The following is a 16819-nucleotide window of genomic DNA, read 5'->3' as shown; positions in this document are numbered from 1 at the left end:
CATAGTTCCTAATCACCCTCAATTTCTTCATTTCTACTACATCTTCAGCCCTCATAGACTTTGGTACCAATCATCTTTTAAATATCTTTATATCATGATTCCAACAGCCAATTGTCCATATGACTTAAGTCAAATAAAAGCATTATTTGTATGTTTTAACATTTTACCAAAAAAAAAAAGTGGTGCATCCAGCAACTTTATGATGTAGGGACTTAATGATCTACATTTTACAATTGACAACACAGGTTCAGAGAAGTTAAATGGAATATTTAATCTACAACCTAGAAGTAGGAGCTCCACTTTTGTCTCCAATTTCCTTTCTTTGTTATAGAGCTTTGCTGCTGAGATTTACTCACATAGAATATTAAATTAGGCCTTTATTTCAAATACAGAATTGTTGTTAAGAGTAAAGTCTTCATTTTAGAATTGTGATTGTTGTATAGTGCATTCAATTTAATAACAGTGTTTATTGATAATTTTCAATGTATTAAGTACCGTATAATCCAATATTTCTTTACTAAAATGTCTATGGAGATTAAAATAGCAGTGAGGATTTTCAGAACCTAAAATTCTGACACTTTTTCTCTCGCTAGGATTTCTTCTTGTAGTACAAAATAGGAAGACACTGATTGTTTATTTTTACTCTAGTAGCCAAATGACATACCTAAAATGTATTTAATTTCACAGGGATTAATGTCCACTGGATTAACTATGGTTTCAATCAGTCTGACAGCTATTAAGTGTCCCAAATGAAAATTAAATAAATGAAGCAGTAACCTTATTTATCTACAAATGTTACCATATCATTATGAGCTCTTCAGGATAATAATCTATGCATTGTAACTTTATTAATAGTGATATTTTTGTTGTCATATAGCAAAAAGTTACAATCCACTAAGATCTAAACAGAGCAGACTGTTACTTAACATGTTCATGACCTTTTAGAGGGTTAGACATTTATGTGTAATCTCTTTTATATAACATGGCATTTTAAGCATCTGCTAAACAATCCTTTTAAATTGTTGAAAAATGCACACACTTAAGCCAGTTACCTAGTGGGAATAAATTTAATTAAGCCAACACCCTGTACTACTGGACTGTGACTGTACCTTGCTAAAAAAACTATTTCTAGTCCTGAGCAACATTTTCACAAATGTACACCATTAAACTTGGGGGAAGATGGCAGGCAAGGAAATACAGATAGCTCAGTCAAAATCCATAACCATTGTGTGCCTATCTGTAGGGCTCTGTAATCATACCATTAAATTTTGTAAATATGGTTGGTTAAAAGTATCATCTTTGAATATCAAAGTTAATACAGTGTGGATGCTAGCAAAAAAAAAAAAAAAAAAAAAAAAAAAAAACAAAGAAAGCCACTCTTAGAATCTCATAGACCACAAATAAAAAACAAAATTCCCAATTGGAACCAGAACAAGAACTTCTAAGACAGTAGTAAGTTAAGGCCCATGGCTTCCCTTTACAAGGTAGTTTCTTTCTACGAATTTTTGGAAAAAAATAATCACTAATTTGCCTCTAATTTCACACCTAAACATTCTTGTTTTGCCTTGCCTTGAGTTTGTGGCAGCAATTCTGACCAAAGGTTTTTTGCTTGTTTGTTTGTTTTGTCTTGTTTTTTTTTTCCTGCAATCAGATAAGGAGTTGAACTATTTGGCCATTATTATAGTCCGATAATGATGTAATTAAAGGTACTTAATTGATGCGTGCTAAAGAACCTTTAATAATTTTTTTTGTAATTTGTAAAAGAAATATCACATTTTGTGTATCTGGGAACAACTATTCCTCAGCACAGTTTGTATTCCTGCCATGTTTATATATAAAAAGCTAAAACTATTATTCAAGATTGACATTCAAGATAGCTCTTATTCATCAGGCACAAGAGTAGATTCAGGGTAAGGTTATTATCTCAAGTATTGTATAAACACAATAATTTCATGGAATGTAAACCTCCATCTATTAGAACTACCACTATTCTACTATTATTCTGACCCAAAACTTATGCTTCCTTGGGGGACTCCTATCTTGGTTTTTTCAAGACAACAAGAATATGGCTTTGAGCCAACTCTAAAAGATATGTCAAAAAACACCTGCAAATAGCTACAATAAAACTAAGAAGCTCTAAAGACCTGCTATTTAGTAAATGAAAACCATTGCTAACTGGCACATCACAGTTTATAGTTAGGAAATTTCACCTTATAATTGAGCACGATCCTGTCAAAGGCTTAATAGTAGATGAGAATCTGACTTCTCTCTGCCCTCTCCTCTTCGAAGTTTTGAACCCAACTGGGTTTAAGTTTTCACTGAGTGTTACTCAAATGTTAGTGTAAATGTAGACTGTACAAAATTGAAAAGGAATATATACACAAAGAAGTGAAATTTTGTTTCCTGCTTTTACACGTTGACATCTCTTTTGCCAAAAGAACCTGTTCTTCAATTCTAATGTTCTTATCTTTTCTCCGGCTGCTTAAAAGTTATTACCTGAAGTTCAGGCATATTTCACATAGTTTCACACTAAGAAAATCAAACTAGTTGCTATTTCAAGTCTTAGTCCAACTAACCTCTAAAATAATGCAGTCAAGGACAGTATAATTCTAAAATAACCAAGAAAACGAACAAAAGAGGTCATGCGGGGAGGCGATATTGTGTAGAGGTTACAAGATAGCATTATTTCATTTAATCTTTACATGAAGTCTATAGTACAATATCCAGCACATAGTAAGGGGTAAATAAACATTAGTTATTATTATAATTTCTCAAAATAAAATCACTTCATTTTGGTAACATTTAACACCTCTTTTTAGTAATGAACATAGACACAATGCTAAGGTAGAACATTCCTTGCCCTGAACTCTGTGATTCTTTGTTTGGGTACCTAAATCCACCACATAGAAATCACTTGAGCAGAATTTTTAGTAATGGCACTAAAGATTCATGTGGATTAAGATTTATGTACTTAAAAGGTTTACTAGTGTATAGTGCAATGACAGGAAAATATTTGTGAAAAATTTTTAAAAAATATTTTAAGACAATTTGAAACCATGAAATTACCCCATTAAATAAATAAAATTGGAAATAAAATAAAAACATGATTATCGGAGTATTAAGAGAGGATTATAACCAGCTAAGAGAGAAAAATATGTAAATACTAAACATCAAATTAGTCTAGAGATTCTAAGAAGGGAACTCAGTACTTGAATATTCTTGTTTAAAGAAATGCTCTTTACTTCTTGGGAAAGTTACATCTTTGAAAGGGACATGGAGAGAGAAGTGAAGCAGGAAGGGGGTATCTACCTGGTTAGTAACAGCAAAGAAATAACCTGTAGAGCAATGGAATGACATTGACATGACAGCTAGATTTTCTTCTCAACCAGTTAACCTTGATTTTTTAAAATCATATTTGAAGCCATGATTTTAGGCTACTCCCAATTTGATGAACATATAGATGGTCCATAAGGGAGAAATACATGAAATATGAAATCAAAAGTATTCATGATTATTCTGAATAAAGATTTGCCTAATTTTGACCTTCATTATTTCCTGAGAGGTGTCTATCACTGAGGAGCTGACTGCCAAGACAAGAAATCTAGGTAGAACTCAAATGTCAGTCTCCAGTTCTAAAGGAGTTCAGTTTAGTTGCTGTAATTCGACTTATCTGAACTTAGGAAAATGGGTATAACGGATCACCAGGATATTCTTGGGGAAGTACTGCCTATGTTCTGTTTGGCCTTCTGAATCATTCTTGGTTAGCGCTTTAAGAGAGAAACCAGTAAAAAAAAAAAACTATTTCCAGAATCAGCTGGCATTTGGCGGTTCACTTCTAACAAGGCAGATGACTTCTTTCAAATCAACAAGTACTTACTGAACAACTATAGAGTGTTCAATCAATATTGTGCTAGATACTATGGGATATACCGAAAAAAAATATGACTTATTCTTTAATCTTAAGTTTATTCTTTTAGGTAGGGAGAGAGTACTGAGAGAAGAAGAAGATTTACATATGTAAAATAATATGAAAACGATTCAAGATAATTGAGCAAAAAGAGCTAAATTGAATTAGGTTGCTGGCTAGTATAGTTTTACTACCGTAGATCTTGAGATGGATTTCAAAAGATGGGTAAGATTTGGATACATAACAAGAATGAGATAGTGTATTCAAAACAGAGAAAAATATGAGTAAAGACCAGAGGCAGGAATAACACGATGTGTGCCCAGAAGAGTGAAATCTTAATATGATTGGAACAGAGAAGATATTGGAAAATAGAATGTGTTACTATGTTCATGTGAGCATTTAAATTTTTTGTATTGAATACACACAACTTATTAACTCCATGGCATTTAAACATACTGTGTGATGATATTGACTCTACCAGTTTATTCATGTAAACTGGTACATAGACAAGATAGCATTGCGGTATATTCATCTACACATTTTAAAATGTGAAAAAAAGTGTTTTATAAAAACATGATACTATACTGTATTTTGAATGTGGCATTTTCTCATTTCCTATATTTATAAATGGATTATCATAACAAAGATATGACTATGAAAGCTCATCTTTGCTTACTTAGCAATCCTTCCATTTTCCTTAGCATGTATAATTTTTTAGGTTCTGCATTCAGAAGACAGATTGAAAAGGAAGTATCAATGGTCAAATTTGAAGTCTATCATATACACTTAGGACTTTGGTCCCACATGCAATACCAAAGATGGAATGGAATGCAACCTAAGTTATTAACCTCCAAGTAGTGTCGTTTGGGGGATGGGAGGCAAGGTGGTCAACGATATTGAACAGATTGATACCAAAGGATATAAAAGCAATAGAATAGATCTTATTTAGGACACCATTCATAGTAATTTGTGTTTAAGATTTCAGATGTCTCTGAGGTGTAAAAATTTTCTACATTGACCCTGAACTACTCTTGTCCATGTCAGATTGACTGGATATTCAGTCCAAATAATAAATGAAGGAAATTCAATAAAATATACATAAAAGCACATTTAATTGGGAAGGTTTATTTAATTTGACTTTAAGATATACTAATAATTCAAGCTGATTTTCACTGATAAAATGCAAATTCAAATGAAATTAATTCTTATGTAGTCAGTATAATTCAAATAATTCATATTTTCTTTTTCAACAGGAGACAGGTGGGTCAGCCATGTGATGATAATGGGCAATTCAGAGATTTTTATTTACTTGTTTTACTGTTTTATTTAAGCATATATATACAAGAATTTTTATATAAATTATTCAAACTTTGCATTCATTAGATCACTTAGATTTGAGTGAAATGAAATTGAAAATGTTATCGCAATGTTGCTTTTCCTTTAAATTACTCCCATATTGAAAAAATGTAAACCCAGATGCAAAGAAAATTTAGCGGCTTGAGTCATAGTTACTTGTATTAATAGGTTATTTCAATTTTTTAAATTTCACATCAAAACATGTGAATTTAGAAACACTTATTATTGTTTATAATTGTGATTGATGTTTTCTTCAGGTGATAATTCAGGATGATGGCCCTGAAAAATTGGACCCCAAATATTTTGGAGAGTTGCTTGCTGATCTAAGCCGTAAAAATACGGATTTATATCACTGTTTATTAGAACATATGCAGAGAATTGGAGGAAGGTATGATAAATATTCATTTGCCTTGATGTTGCGACTACCAAACATTTTACAACACTAGCATTTTTAAATAAATGTTATTTTTAAAGCAATTTTAGATTCACAGCAAAACTTTAGTACTTTTAATGGGGAAATAATGCAACTATATGAGCAGATATAAGCAAATGTCTCATGCTAAGAGTTAATGTACTTTATGAAAATCATCAAATAGATCATACCAGTCCTTTAAAGATCAATAAAGAATTCTGTATATCGTCTTTTGTAATGTACTTTGGTGGCAAATGCAACCTCTTGGGCAAGGAGCTCAAAAATGCATGATATACAATGACTTCTTTTAACATATTACGCTGATGATATATGATAGAATCCCACTGCTAACACATTACTATTTATATTCCACTGACATTTGCTCAACATATGAAAGCCGGAGTTCAATATGCATTGTAATACATTATAAATGTTATATATTATTTTAATATTATATTACATATAATATGTCAAATGTGTTATATAAATATAAATATAAATACAAATATGTATGTTATATAATAATGCATAATAAGTCATTTATAATTATATATAGACAAATAAACAATTATCGACTGTTCACGTGTAGATGAGAGCATATTATGTCATGAAATGAATTCCATAAGCCACACCACAAAGTTGCCCTCTACTACATAGCCACATTATATATGTGGTCATCTATCAGACTAAATCTACAAAAGTACCACAAATTCATAAAAATCTGGAGGAAAAAGTCAATAGAACTTTTTTCCAGTTCAGACTAACTAAATTCTTGTACTTCTTACAGATCTCTAAACTGTTGTCCATCTCTTTTATCTCCATTTATTACATCTTTTTCTCTCCATTTATCAGCCACTTCCTCCATGACTTTTCTTTCTTTTATAAAAATTCATGACTGCAACTATTCTCTTGTCATTATCTTCAACTGTCTTGCCTCCTTATCTTATTGTCACTCCTACTTAGCAAAATCCAAACTCTGGATTAGTCTGCTTTATTTATTGTTCTTTTTCCGCCATCTCCTCCATCCAGTACACAACCACCACCACCCCTAGAATACAGAGGGCTCCATGAGGGATGCTTTTTTAACACTGGTTCCTTTCTCTTAGTATTGTGACTAGTTTAGTATGGTACCCAATTAATACTTTAAAATTATTTTGTTTTTCAATTATAGTTGACATTTAATATCATTTTATATTAGTTTCAGGTGAACAGTTTAGGTGTTAGACATATATATAATTTACAAAGCAATTATCCCAATAATCCTTGTACTCATCTGGCACCATAAATAGTTATCATATTATTGACTATATTCTCTATGCTGTACTTTACATCCCCATGACTATTTTGTGGCAATTAATTTGTACTTCCTAATCCCTTCACAAATTTCACACAGACCCCCAAACCCCCTCCAATCTGGCAACCATAAGTTTGTTCTCTGTAACTGAGTCTGTTTCTGTTTTGTTTGTTCATTTATTTTGTACTTTATATTTCACATATAAGTGAAATCATATGGTAATTGTCTTTCTCTGACTTATTTCACTTAGCTTAACACTCTTTAGGTCTATCCATGTTGTCACAAATGATAAGATTTCTTTTTTTATGGCCAAATAATATTCCATTGTATGTATGTACCACTATCTTATCCAATCATCTATTGACGGGCACTTAGATTGCTTCCATCTCTTCATTATTGTAAATAATGCTGAAATGAACATAGGAGTACTATATCTTTTCAAATTAGTGTTTTCAATTTTTTCAGGTAAACACCCATACTTGGAATTGCTGAGTCATAAGGTAGTTCTATTTTTAATTGTTTGAGGAACTTCCAAACTATTTTCCATAGTGGGCATACCAATTTACAAACCCACAAACAGTGCCTGATGGTTCATTTTTCTCTACATCATTGACACCACTTGTTTGTTGATTGATGATAAGCCTTCCGACAGGTGTGAGGTGATATCTCATGGTTTTAATTTGCATTTCTCTGATGTTAGTGACCTTCAGCACCTTTACATATGTCCTTTCTTGGAGAAATATTTATTCAGGTCCTCTATCCATTTTTTAAATTGAATTTGTTGGTCTTTTTTCTGGTGTTAAGTTGTATGTGTTCTATATGAATTTTGTATATTAGCCCCTTATCAGATATATTATTGGTGAATATTTTCTCCCATTTAGTAGGTTGTCTTTTCATTTTGTTGATGGTTTCCTTCGCTGTGCAAAAACTTTTTAGTTTGATGTAATCACATTTGTTCATTTTTTCTTTTGTTTCCCTTGCCCAAGGAGATATATCAAAAAATATTACTAAGAATGAAGTCAAAGAGTTTACTGCTTATGTTTTCTTCTGGGGGGTTTATAGTTTTGAGTCTTACACTTAAGTCTTTCATTTATTTTTATTTTATTCCTGTATATGGCATAAGAAAATGATTCAGTTTTATTCCTTTGCATGTATCTGTCCAGTTTTTCCAACACCATTTATTGAAGAAACAGTCTTTACCCCATTGTATAGTCTTGCCTCTATTGTCATTGATTAACTGATTGTATAAGTGTGGGTTTTTCTAGGCTCCTTATTCTGTTTCATTGATCCATGTGTCTGTTTTTATGCCAGTACCATGCTGTTTTGATTACCGTAGCCTGATAGTATAGTTTAATATCAGGTAGTGTGATACTTCCTACTTTGTTCTTTTTTCTCAAGATTGCTGTGGCTATTCAGGGTTTTATTATGGTTTCATTATAAATTTTAGGATTATTTGCTCTAGTTCTGTGAAAAATGCTATTGGTATTTTGATAGGGACTGCATTGAATCTATAGATTGTTTTGGGTAGTTTGGCCAGTTTTAATACTTTTTCTACATCTATTGATATGACCATATGATTTTTATCTCTCAATTTATTAATGGTGTACATCACATTAATTGAATTGCAAATATTGAACCAACCTTGTGTTCCAGGAATAAATCTAACTTAGTTATGGTGTATGATCTTATTAATATGTTGCTGAATTCCATTTGCTAACATTTTGTTAAGGATTTTTGAAATTATGTTGATCATGGATGTTGTCCTATAATTGTTTTTGTAGTGTCTTAGACTGGTTTAATAAGGATAATGCTGACCTCATTAAGTGATCTTGGGAGCCTTACTTCCTACTGGATTTTTGGAATAGTTTGAGAAAGATAGGTGTTAATTCTTCTTTAAGTATTTGGTAAAATTCATCTGTAAAGCCATCCGGTCCAGGGGGTTGTTTTTATTACTGATTTGATTTCATTAGCAGTACTTGATTGGTTCAGATTTTCTGTTTCTTCTTGATTCAGTCTTGGAAAATTGTGTTTCTAGGAAGAAATTTATCAATTTCTTCTAGATTGTCCAATTTGTTGGCATAAAATAGTTCATAGTATTTTTTTATAAACCTTTGTTTTTTTGTGGTGTCAGTTGTCATTTCTCCTGTTTATTTGGGTCCTCTATCCTTTTTTCTTGATAATATGGTTTAAAGGTTTATCAATTTTGTTTGGCATTTCAAAGAACCAGCTCTTGGTTTCATTGATCTTTTGTATTATATTTTTAGACTCTATTTCAATTATTTCCAGTCTTACTTTTATTATTTCCTTCCTTCTACCCAATATGGGCTTTGTTGTTCTTTTGATAGTTCCTTTAGATGTAAGGATAGATTGTTTATTTGAGACTCTTCTTCTTTCTTGAGATAAGCCTGTGTTGCTATGAATTTCCTACTTACAACTGCTTTTGCTATGTCCCATAGACTGTGAGTCATTGTGTTTTCATTTTCCTTTGTCTTAAAGTTTATTGATCTTTTTATTAACCTATTCATTGTTTAGTAGAATGTTGGGAAATCAGCTGACAGTATTATGTGAGCTTTCCTGTAGGTAACCACTTGCTTTTCTCTTGATTCTTTTAAGATTCTTTCTTTGCCTTTAACCTTTGGCATTTTAATGATGATATGTCTTGGTGTGGGCCTCTAAGGGTTCATTTTGTTTGGGATTTTCTGTGCTTCCTAGGGTTGAATGTCTATTTCCTTCACTGTGTTAGAGAAGTTTTCAGTTATTATCTCTTTAATTAGGTTTGCAATTCCTTGTTCTCTTCTCCTTCTGGTACCTGTATGATGTGAATGTTGGTACACTTGATGTTGTCCCAGAGGCCCTTTAATCTGTCGTCATGTTTTTTGGATTATTTTTTTCTGTTTGTTGTTCCAATTGGGTGCTTTCTGATACTATATTTTCCAATCAATTCAATCCTCTGCTTCATCTAACCTATTGTAATTCCTTCTAGTACATTTTGCATTTCAGTTATTGTATTCTTCATTTCTGAACAGTTCTTTTTACTGTTTTCTATATTCTTTTTGTTTACTGTCTCTTAGTTGAAGGCCTCACTAAGTTCCTTGAGCATCCTTATAACCTATGTTTTGAACTCTGTATCTGGTAGATTGCTCAACTCCATTTTTATTTAGTTCTTTGTCTGGAGTTTTCTCTTGTTCTTTTATTTGGGACATGTTTTTTGTCCCATTTTAGCTGCCTCCCTATGTTTGTTTCTATGTATTAGGTAGATCTCCTACATCTCCCAGTCTTTGCAGGTTGGTTTTATGTAATCAGTGTCCATAGGGCCCACTGGCACACAGTCTCCCCGATCACCTGAGGTAGATGCTCCAGGAGTGTCTCTTGAGTGAATTGTGTGTGTCCTCTTCTTGTAGTTGAGCCTTGATCGATGTTGACACGTCAGTGGGTGGTATTGACCTTCAGGCTGACTAGCTGTGAGGATTGGCCATGCCCACAGTGTATGAACTGCTGTGCTGGGTCTGACCCCACAGAGTGGGACTCACCCCAGCAGTCTTTGGTGCCTGCCAAGAACACCTTTTGAGTGTTCTGCTAAAGGACTAATTAGGTGGTGCTCTGGTGTGTTCTGAAGCCAAATTTGAATTGGGGTCATTATAAATGCATGATTTCCATCTTTAGTTAGACCTTCACTATTGCACTATACTAATCAACACCTTCTCCCACTACACAACATCTATTTTACACATTCAACCATTTGCATAAGTCACTACCTTAAAGTATTTTCTGTCACTCTGAGTAGTCAATTATTTATTGAGTGTCCACTATGTGCCAGACACTGTGCTTTACATTTTTCTATATTATCTTCTTTGCACAGTAACCTTAGACTGTTTCAAATGAAGACTCAAAGAGAATAAGTTATTAACTTAAGGTCAAATAGCTACTAAGTGCTTGAGATGAATTCAAACATTTTTGAGTACTCTTTACTTATAAATTATGCCTTAGCTTTTCTGCAAACCTTCCAAAGATACTAATTTTGGTGTAGGTATTCCTCTTATGTTCATTAATTATGCCCTGTGAATATTTTTATCAAAGTATCACATTGTAAACTCAATAGCATATAGACACAGTCTTAAGTATCCTGATTCTAGATCCAGAGTTAATATGTTGGGTTCATGTTCAGCCTTTGTTACATTCTAGAGGTAAGTTTTTTCAACCTCTCCATATCTTGTTTTTTTCATCTATAAAATATACATTATAATAATAATGTGTATCTCATAAATTTTTTATAAGCAATAAGTGATTCAAGACATGTACTTGTAAGTAGCATTAGCATGATGTGAGAAATTGGAAATAGTCCTACAGAATGGAAAACTGGATATATGGCCCAGCAACAAGCCCTCCAGAAGATTCTGATACATGCTCAATAGTTTGAGAATCATTGACCTAAGATCACAAACATGGCAAAATCTGGGACCAGAGCCCATACTCTGAGAACCTTTTCTCCTTAGGCAAATCACTTACACTTTCAATATTACATATATAGCTCCAAATTGTTTAACATATTGCTGACAAATTAGAGAAATTATCAATTTTTTGAATCATCAAATTTGAAAGGTCGCAAAATTTAAACCAATTTTACATTGTTCAATTCTTGCCTTGGAACAATTATATTTATATGAAATATGGGGCAAGATAATATTCATGTTTTGTATTGCCCCAAAACACTTCAGAGCACATGGCCTTTACAAGGTTTACACTTAATAAAGGTTTATAGAATGGGAGTTAAGTATATTCCAAATTTATTAGTTTCATATTAATTAAAATAGACAAAGTAACTAAACAAGAAACTTCAATTATTTCCTTATGATCATCCAGGTAAACATGTTATCTATTTTGAAATAACTTCTTCTCACTTAAGTGTTTCGATAAACATATATTGATGACATAAACGTGTAATTAAGCACTGCAAAGCTTTGGATTTCATTTCTAGAGTAGCTAAAAATAAAATTCAAAAAAAAGCTTGTGTCTCCACATCAGTAAACACTTCAAGGTAGAAAAGGTCTCAGAATTTTGGTGTTTATTTCTGTTTTTCATAAGATTGTCAGTTCTTTTCTCTTCATTCCTTCCCTCTCCCCTTTTTCTTTCTTTTTGTCTTCCTTCTTACATTTTTTTTTCCTGTATAGAAGGTAAGACTGTATATTGTGGGTGCCACTCTGTTTTTCTTTCCCAGTGTAATTGTAGCCACCATCCCCCAGTGATGAATGGAAATGGTAATACACACTGACCTTTCTAGTTCCCTGATCTGCTCTCTTTGTTTCCTTTCTCTCTCTCTCTCTCTCTCTCTCTCTCTCTCTCTCTCTCTCTCTCTCTCTCTCTCTCCTTTTGTTTACACTCCTTATTTCAAATTGCCGTTCAGCAATGAGTGGGCTGCGGAGTCAAAATTAAGGAAGATTACTTTTTTGTATTCCAGTATTAAGTGCTATTGATTGTTTCTTGTTTTATTTCTTTGTTTTGTTTTCTTATTTGTAGAAAGAAGTAAGTGACTAGGGAGGGACATGTGTACTAGGTTAGAATTAGAATTGGAATTTTAAACATAGATTTATTAATACAGTGATAATTCTAGTTAACAGTTATGCAAGACTACTAAAACTTCATTGTGACTCATATTTTAACTTGTTTTAGCTTCCAATATATGGATGCAGTTACTTTAGTAAAACACTAAATAAGTAGAAGATATTTCATTTTGTTTTGCTAAGGCCTCCATACAATTTCTATTTTGGACAATACAGGAAATACCACATGCATACATACTGACTATTGTGCATATGCAGTCATGCCTAGGGAAATGGAATCTTCAGTTCTCTTCATATTTGCTTATATATTTTTATAAATACATGCAAGAGGTTTTTCACAGTGAATGACCCATTTATCTCTGTAAGCATATATTACTCATAAACACTTACATAGAAGGTAAAGATAGGAATTAATGTACCGGATTATATTATATACTAAGACGGTTTTATTCTATAATAAGATGGTTTTAGAAAATCATAGGTATATGATATACATGCTGTCAGAACATGTATACTGGTTTTTTGTTTGTGAAGTATGTTCACCATATGTATTTTGGACCTAATTCTTTCCTTAAGGGCAGAGGGAGCAAGTAGACAAAAATAAAGGCCTGTCTGTTGCCACTGACAACACTAGAACTGTATCCTTCCCAGCTTTCAGCATTCCCCAAAGAAGCGAGTGTCAGACAGATATAATCACTAACAATTCTCTTGCAACAACTGCCTACCTCACATGGCCCCACAGAGAACCTTCCAATCCTCATGGACAAACCTGCACTTTGATGTTGGAAATTCTATTATTGTAATAGAACTTTGGTCATATTGCTTAAGGCTCTATCCTTATAAAAACATTCAAATACACTTTAAGCTTCAGCACTGCAATATATACTATAGTGTGTATATATTGAATGAGTTATTCAGTCTTGTCTTGCAAATTTTGTTTTTTTTATAAAACTTGAAGACTGTAGAAAGAATCTTGAATCGGTACTGGAAGCAACCAATACAAAGAGAAAAGGGAAGTGAAAATAGAGAGCAACTATTATCATTATTTATCCACTTAAGTAGCATTTATTGCCAATCATTGTGGACTTCTACATCTAGCCACAAATAGACTGGTGCTAATGGATGATACTACCCAATTCTGCATATTCTATTGGTTTGTTATTTGGATGTTGTTTATTTGAACAGATTAGCTAGTTCCAGGAAAAATAATCATTATTTTTTTTCAAGCGCAATTTCAGTTATTTAGAAATTTTTAATTTTGTTTATAAATGGAATTGATGCTATTATGATATATTGAAAAGATGAAATAACTAGAACACTAGCATTTATATATAATCAATGTATACATTTTCTTAAGGTTGTTTATCTTTTTTTTTATTCTTGCAGCAAACAGGACTTTGAGTGTACAGATGAGGTAAGTGTAAAAATAGCTAAAAATCAAACATAGTTGATAACAAAGCAGATTCTGATATTTGTGCTAATAATATTATTTTTGTTTGGCACCTTTATTAGACTGGAAACATAGGGTAGTGAAGGAAATAATGATCATTTTGCCTTTAAAATTATTTAACCATTTATATCTTTGTAATGGCTATAAAAGTAATAATCATAAAAGTAGTAATCCTTCACACAAAAAAGTTTTATCAGCTGCTACTTTATGATTTAATTTTTTGTGCTTATCAGAATATTTTTTAAAAAAATCATCGACCGCACACTCCCTGCTTTATAAAACGGAATCCTACATTAACTTAATAGTAAATTTAGTTTTAATGTATTTTGAAAACTTGTATGTTTCATGACAAATAGCCAGAAGCTTGAAGTAGTTTTTCAAGTATTAATTCTATTATATATGCACATTTTGTTAATAATTACTTTTAATGGAATAAGTAACCAAATAAAGAGAAAAATGGTTTCAATGTAATAAGAAAGCACAATGGCCTCTTTTGTGTTCATTTTTTATCTTTGTTTCCAATGTATTGATATACTGCATTGATTACAATTATTCACTAAGCCCTATATTGTCTTTAAGACATACTGACTTCAATTCGGCTTATGTAAAATTAGTTGATGCTTCTCAATGTTGCTATGGCAACATTATAATCTTCAAAAAGTCACAAAGCTCTATAAAAATTCTCAAAAAAAACACTTAATTTTATTTTATTTGCCCAAAATTTCATTGTTTAAAGGATCAGCTTTTAAAACGTCATATCTACCACCCACCAAAACTCCCAGAGGTTGTTGAAAGATACAAGAAAATAAAGAGTGTTTAATGGGGTTTAAGAGGCCATCCTTTTGTTTTTAAATTGCTCTTCTTAAAAACTAGAAATGCAACATCTGATTGCCCAAAGCATCTCCCTAGAATGCCTGAAATTCAAGGTTCTTCCTATGGTGTATGTAGTATAATCAATTTTTTAAAAGTCAGAATTGATAAGGCTAGAAATGAAATTTGTAGCAACTATTACCTTAAAAGTTCAGTAATCTTTTGATATCCCTAAAAATATGTCTGCTGCACAAATCTGTGGACTACTGACCCTAAGTTTAAAATACTAATGTGTAACTGTTCAATGGATATTCCTCTTTTCTTACAGTCAGAAGACATTGAATCCTTGATTCCTAAAGGATTGTCAGAGTTTACGAAACAGCAAATTCGCTATATTTTGCAGGTGAGATGGGGTCAAGAGTGGGTGTGAGAGCAACACTAACAAACCCCTAGGTTAGGATGCTTCCCTTAATTAAGAACAGAAATTTTCAAATAAAAATCTTGTTTCACAAGGGTTGATTATATTTTGATTAAATAAGGGCTGTATTATAATCTAGTCAGTCCATCAGACACTAGTATTGAATGACTAGCATTCAAGAGAGCATTCCTTGCTGTGGAATGCCTTTATTCTCGCCTCATCGTGGTAGCACAACCTGACTCTAACTTCTAGCCTTTGCCCTCTTCTTCTCCATTCCACTTTCTAACTCCCCCTACCCTACCTCTGGTAGTGGGAGATGGAAAGGCAAGTGCCTTGCTTTTCCTAAATTGTGTAAGGCTAGAGACCACTGGAGCAGTAAATGCCCCTACAATGGAGAGACAAATCAAGATCAGTGGTAAAGAAGTAGAACTAAAAAGAATACATGTGTTTGCCAAAAAAGGACTCTGAAGGTAATCTAGTTTTGTCTAGTGAGAACAATTTCTAAGTTTGGTATTTGATCACAAACTTTTGTTGATTGTCCAAATATTGGATCTGGTGTCCTATTTTAAAATGTAAATGAAATATTTTTAGTGGCACATAGTCTATATCATAAAGAGACATTGATGTTAGGAACACATATGCTCTGCAGAACCTGAATCTTGGAGACATCCTTGATATTATCTCTGGTGGTGGGATGTTTATCCAATGTGCATTCAAGGCCTGTTTCTATTAAAAACTTTTCCCAAGGATCTTTGCATCTAAGTTCATGAGAAACATTGGTCAGTAGTTTTCTTGTGTGATTTTTAGTTTTGTTATCAGGACAATAATACTAGCTTCATAAAATGAAATGGGACGTGTTTCTTCCTTTTCTATTTTCTAGAAGAGAGGGTATAGATGGTAATAATTATTTTTTGATAGAACACTTCAGTGAAAATATCTGGACCTAGATATTTGTTTTGCAGGCATTTTTAAAATTCAAATTTTATTGCCTTAAAATGGTCTATTCAAATTATCTGTTTCATATTGGGTGTTATGGTAGCTTATGGTTTTCAGGGAAGTGATCCATTTCATCTAAATTGTCAAATTTCTATGTATATAGTTGTTCATAGTATTTTCTTATTATTCCTTAGATGTCTGCAGGATCTGTACTATACTACTGTCCCCAATTTAATTGATGAAAAAAAATCTTTTTTCTTTGTCAGTCTTTTTGGAGGCTTATCATTTTTATTGATTTTTTTCCAAAGAACTACGTTTTAGTTTTATCAATCTTCTCTACTTTATTCTGTTTCTACTTAACATTGATTTTTGCTCTTATCTGTATTATTTATTTCATTTGCTTGCTTTTGGTTTATTTGTTCTTTTTTGTCTAGTTTCTTGATATAGGAAGTTAGATTAATGATTTGAGACCTTTTCTATTTTCTAACGTAAGCATTTAGTGCTACAAATAACCTCTCATCATGACGTTAGCTGTGTCCTCCAAATTATGTCTTTTCATTTTCTTTCAGTTCTATGTATTTTTTTTATTCCCCTTTACATTTCTGCTTTGACCTGTGGATTATTTGGAAGGGTATTGTTAAGTTTCCAAGTGTTTAGAGATTTTTCCTGTTGTCTTTT

The 16819-nt window shown here is 32.3% G+C and overlaps 1 protein-coding gene across 2 annotated transcripts in view; it reads left to right on the top strand.

Annotated features, from left to right (window-relative positions):
• POF1B (POF1B actin binding protein) overlaps nt 1–16819 on the top strand; it is an 80741-nt gene that overhangs the window by 42962 nt on the left and 20960 nt on the right. For both annotated transcript variants that reach the window (XM_016121869.2, XM_016121859.2), the window contains exons 7-9: nt 5521–5651; nt 13914–13941; nt 15116–15190. In XM_016121869.2, the coding sequence (XP_015977355.1) occupies nt 5521–5651; nt 13914–13941; nt 15116–15190 (234 nt within the window). The remainder of the gene's footprint in view (nt 1–5520; nt 5652–13913; nt 13942–15115; nt 15191–16819) is intronic.

The sequence above is a fragment of the Rousettus aegyptiacus genome, unplaced genomic scaffold (assembly GCF_014176215.1).
Source record: "Rousettus aegyptiacus isolate mRouAeg1 unplaced genomic scaffold, mRouAeg1.p scaffold_m13_p_9, whole genome shotgun sequence".
NCBI lineage: Eukaryota > Metazoa > Chordata > Mammalia > Chiroptera > Pteropodidae > Rousettus > Rousettus aegyptiacus.
This window is presented reverse-complemented; position numbering and strand designations above follow the sequence as displayed.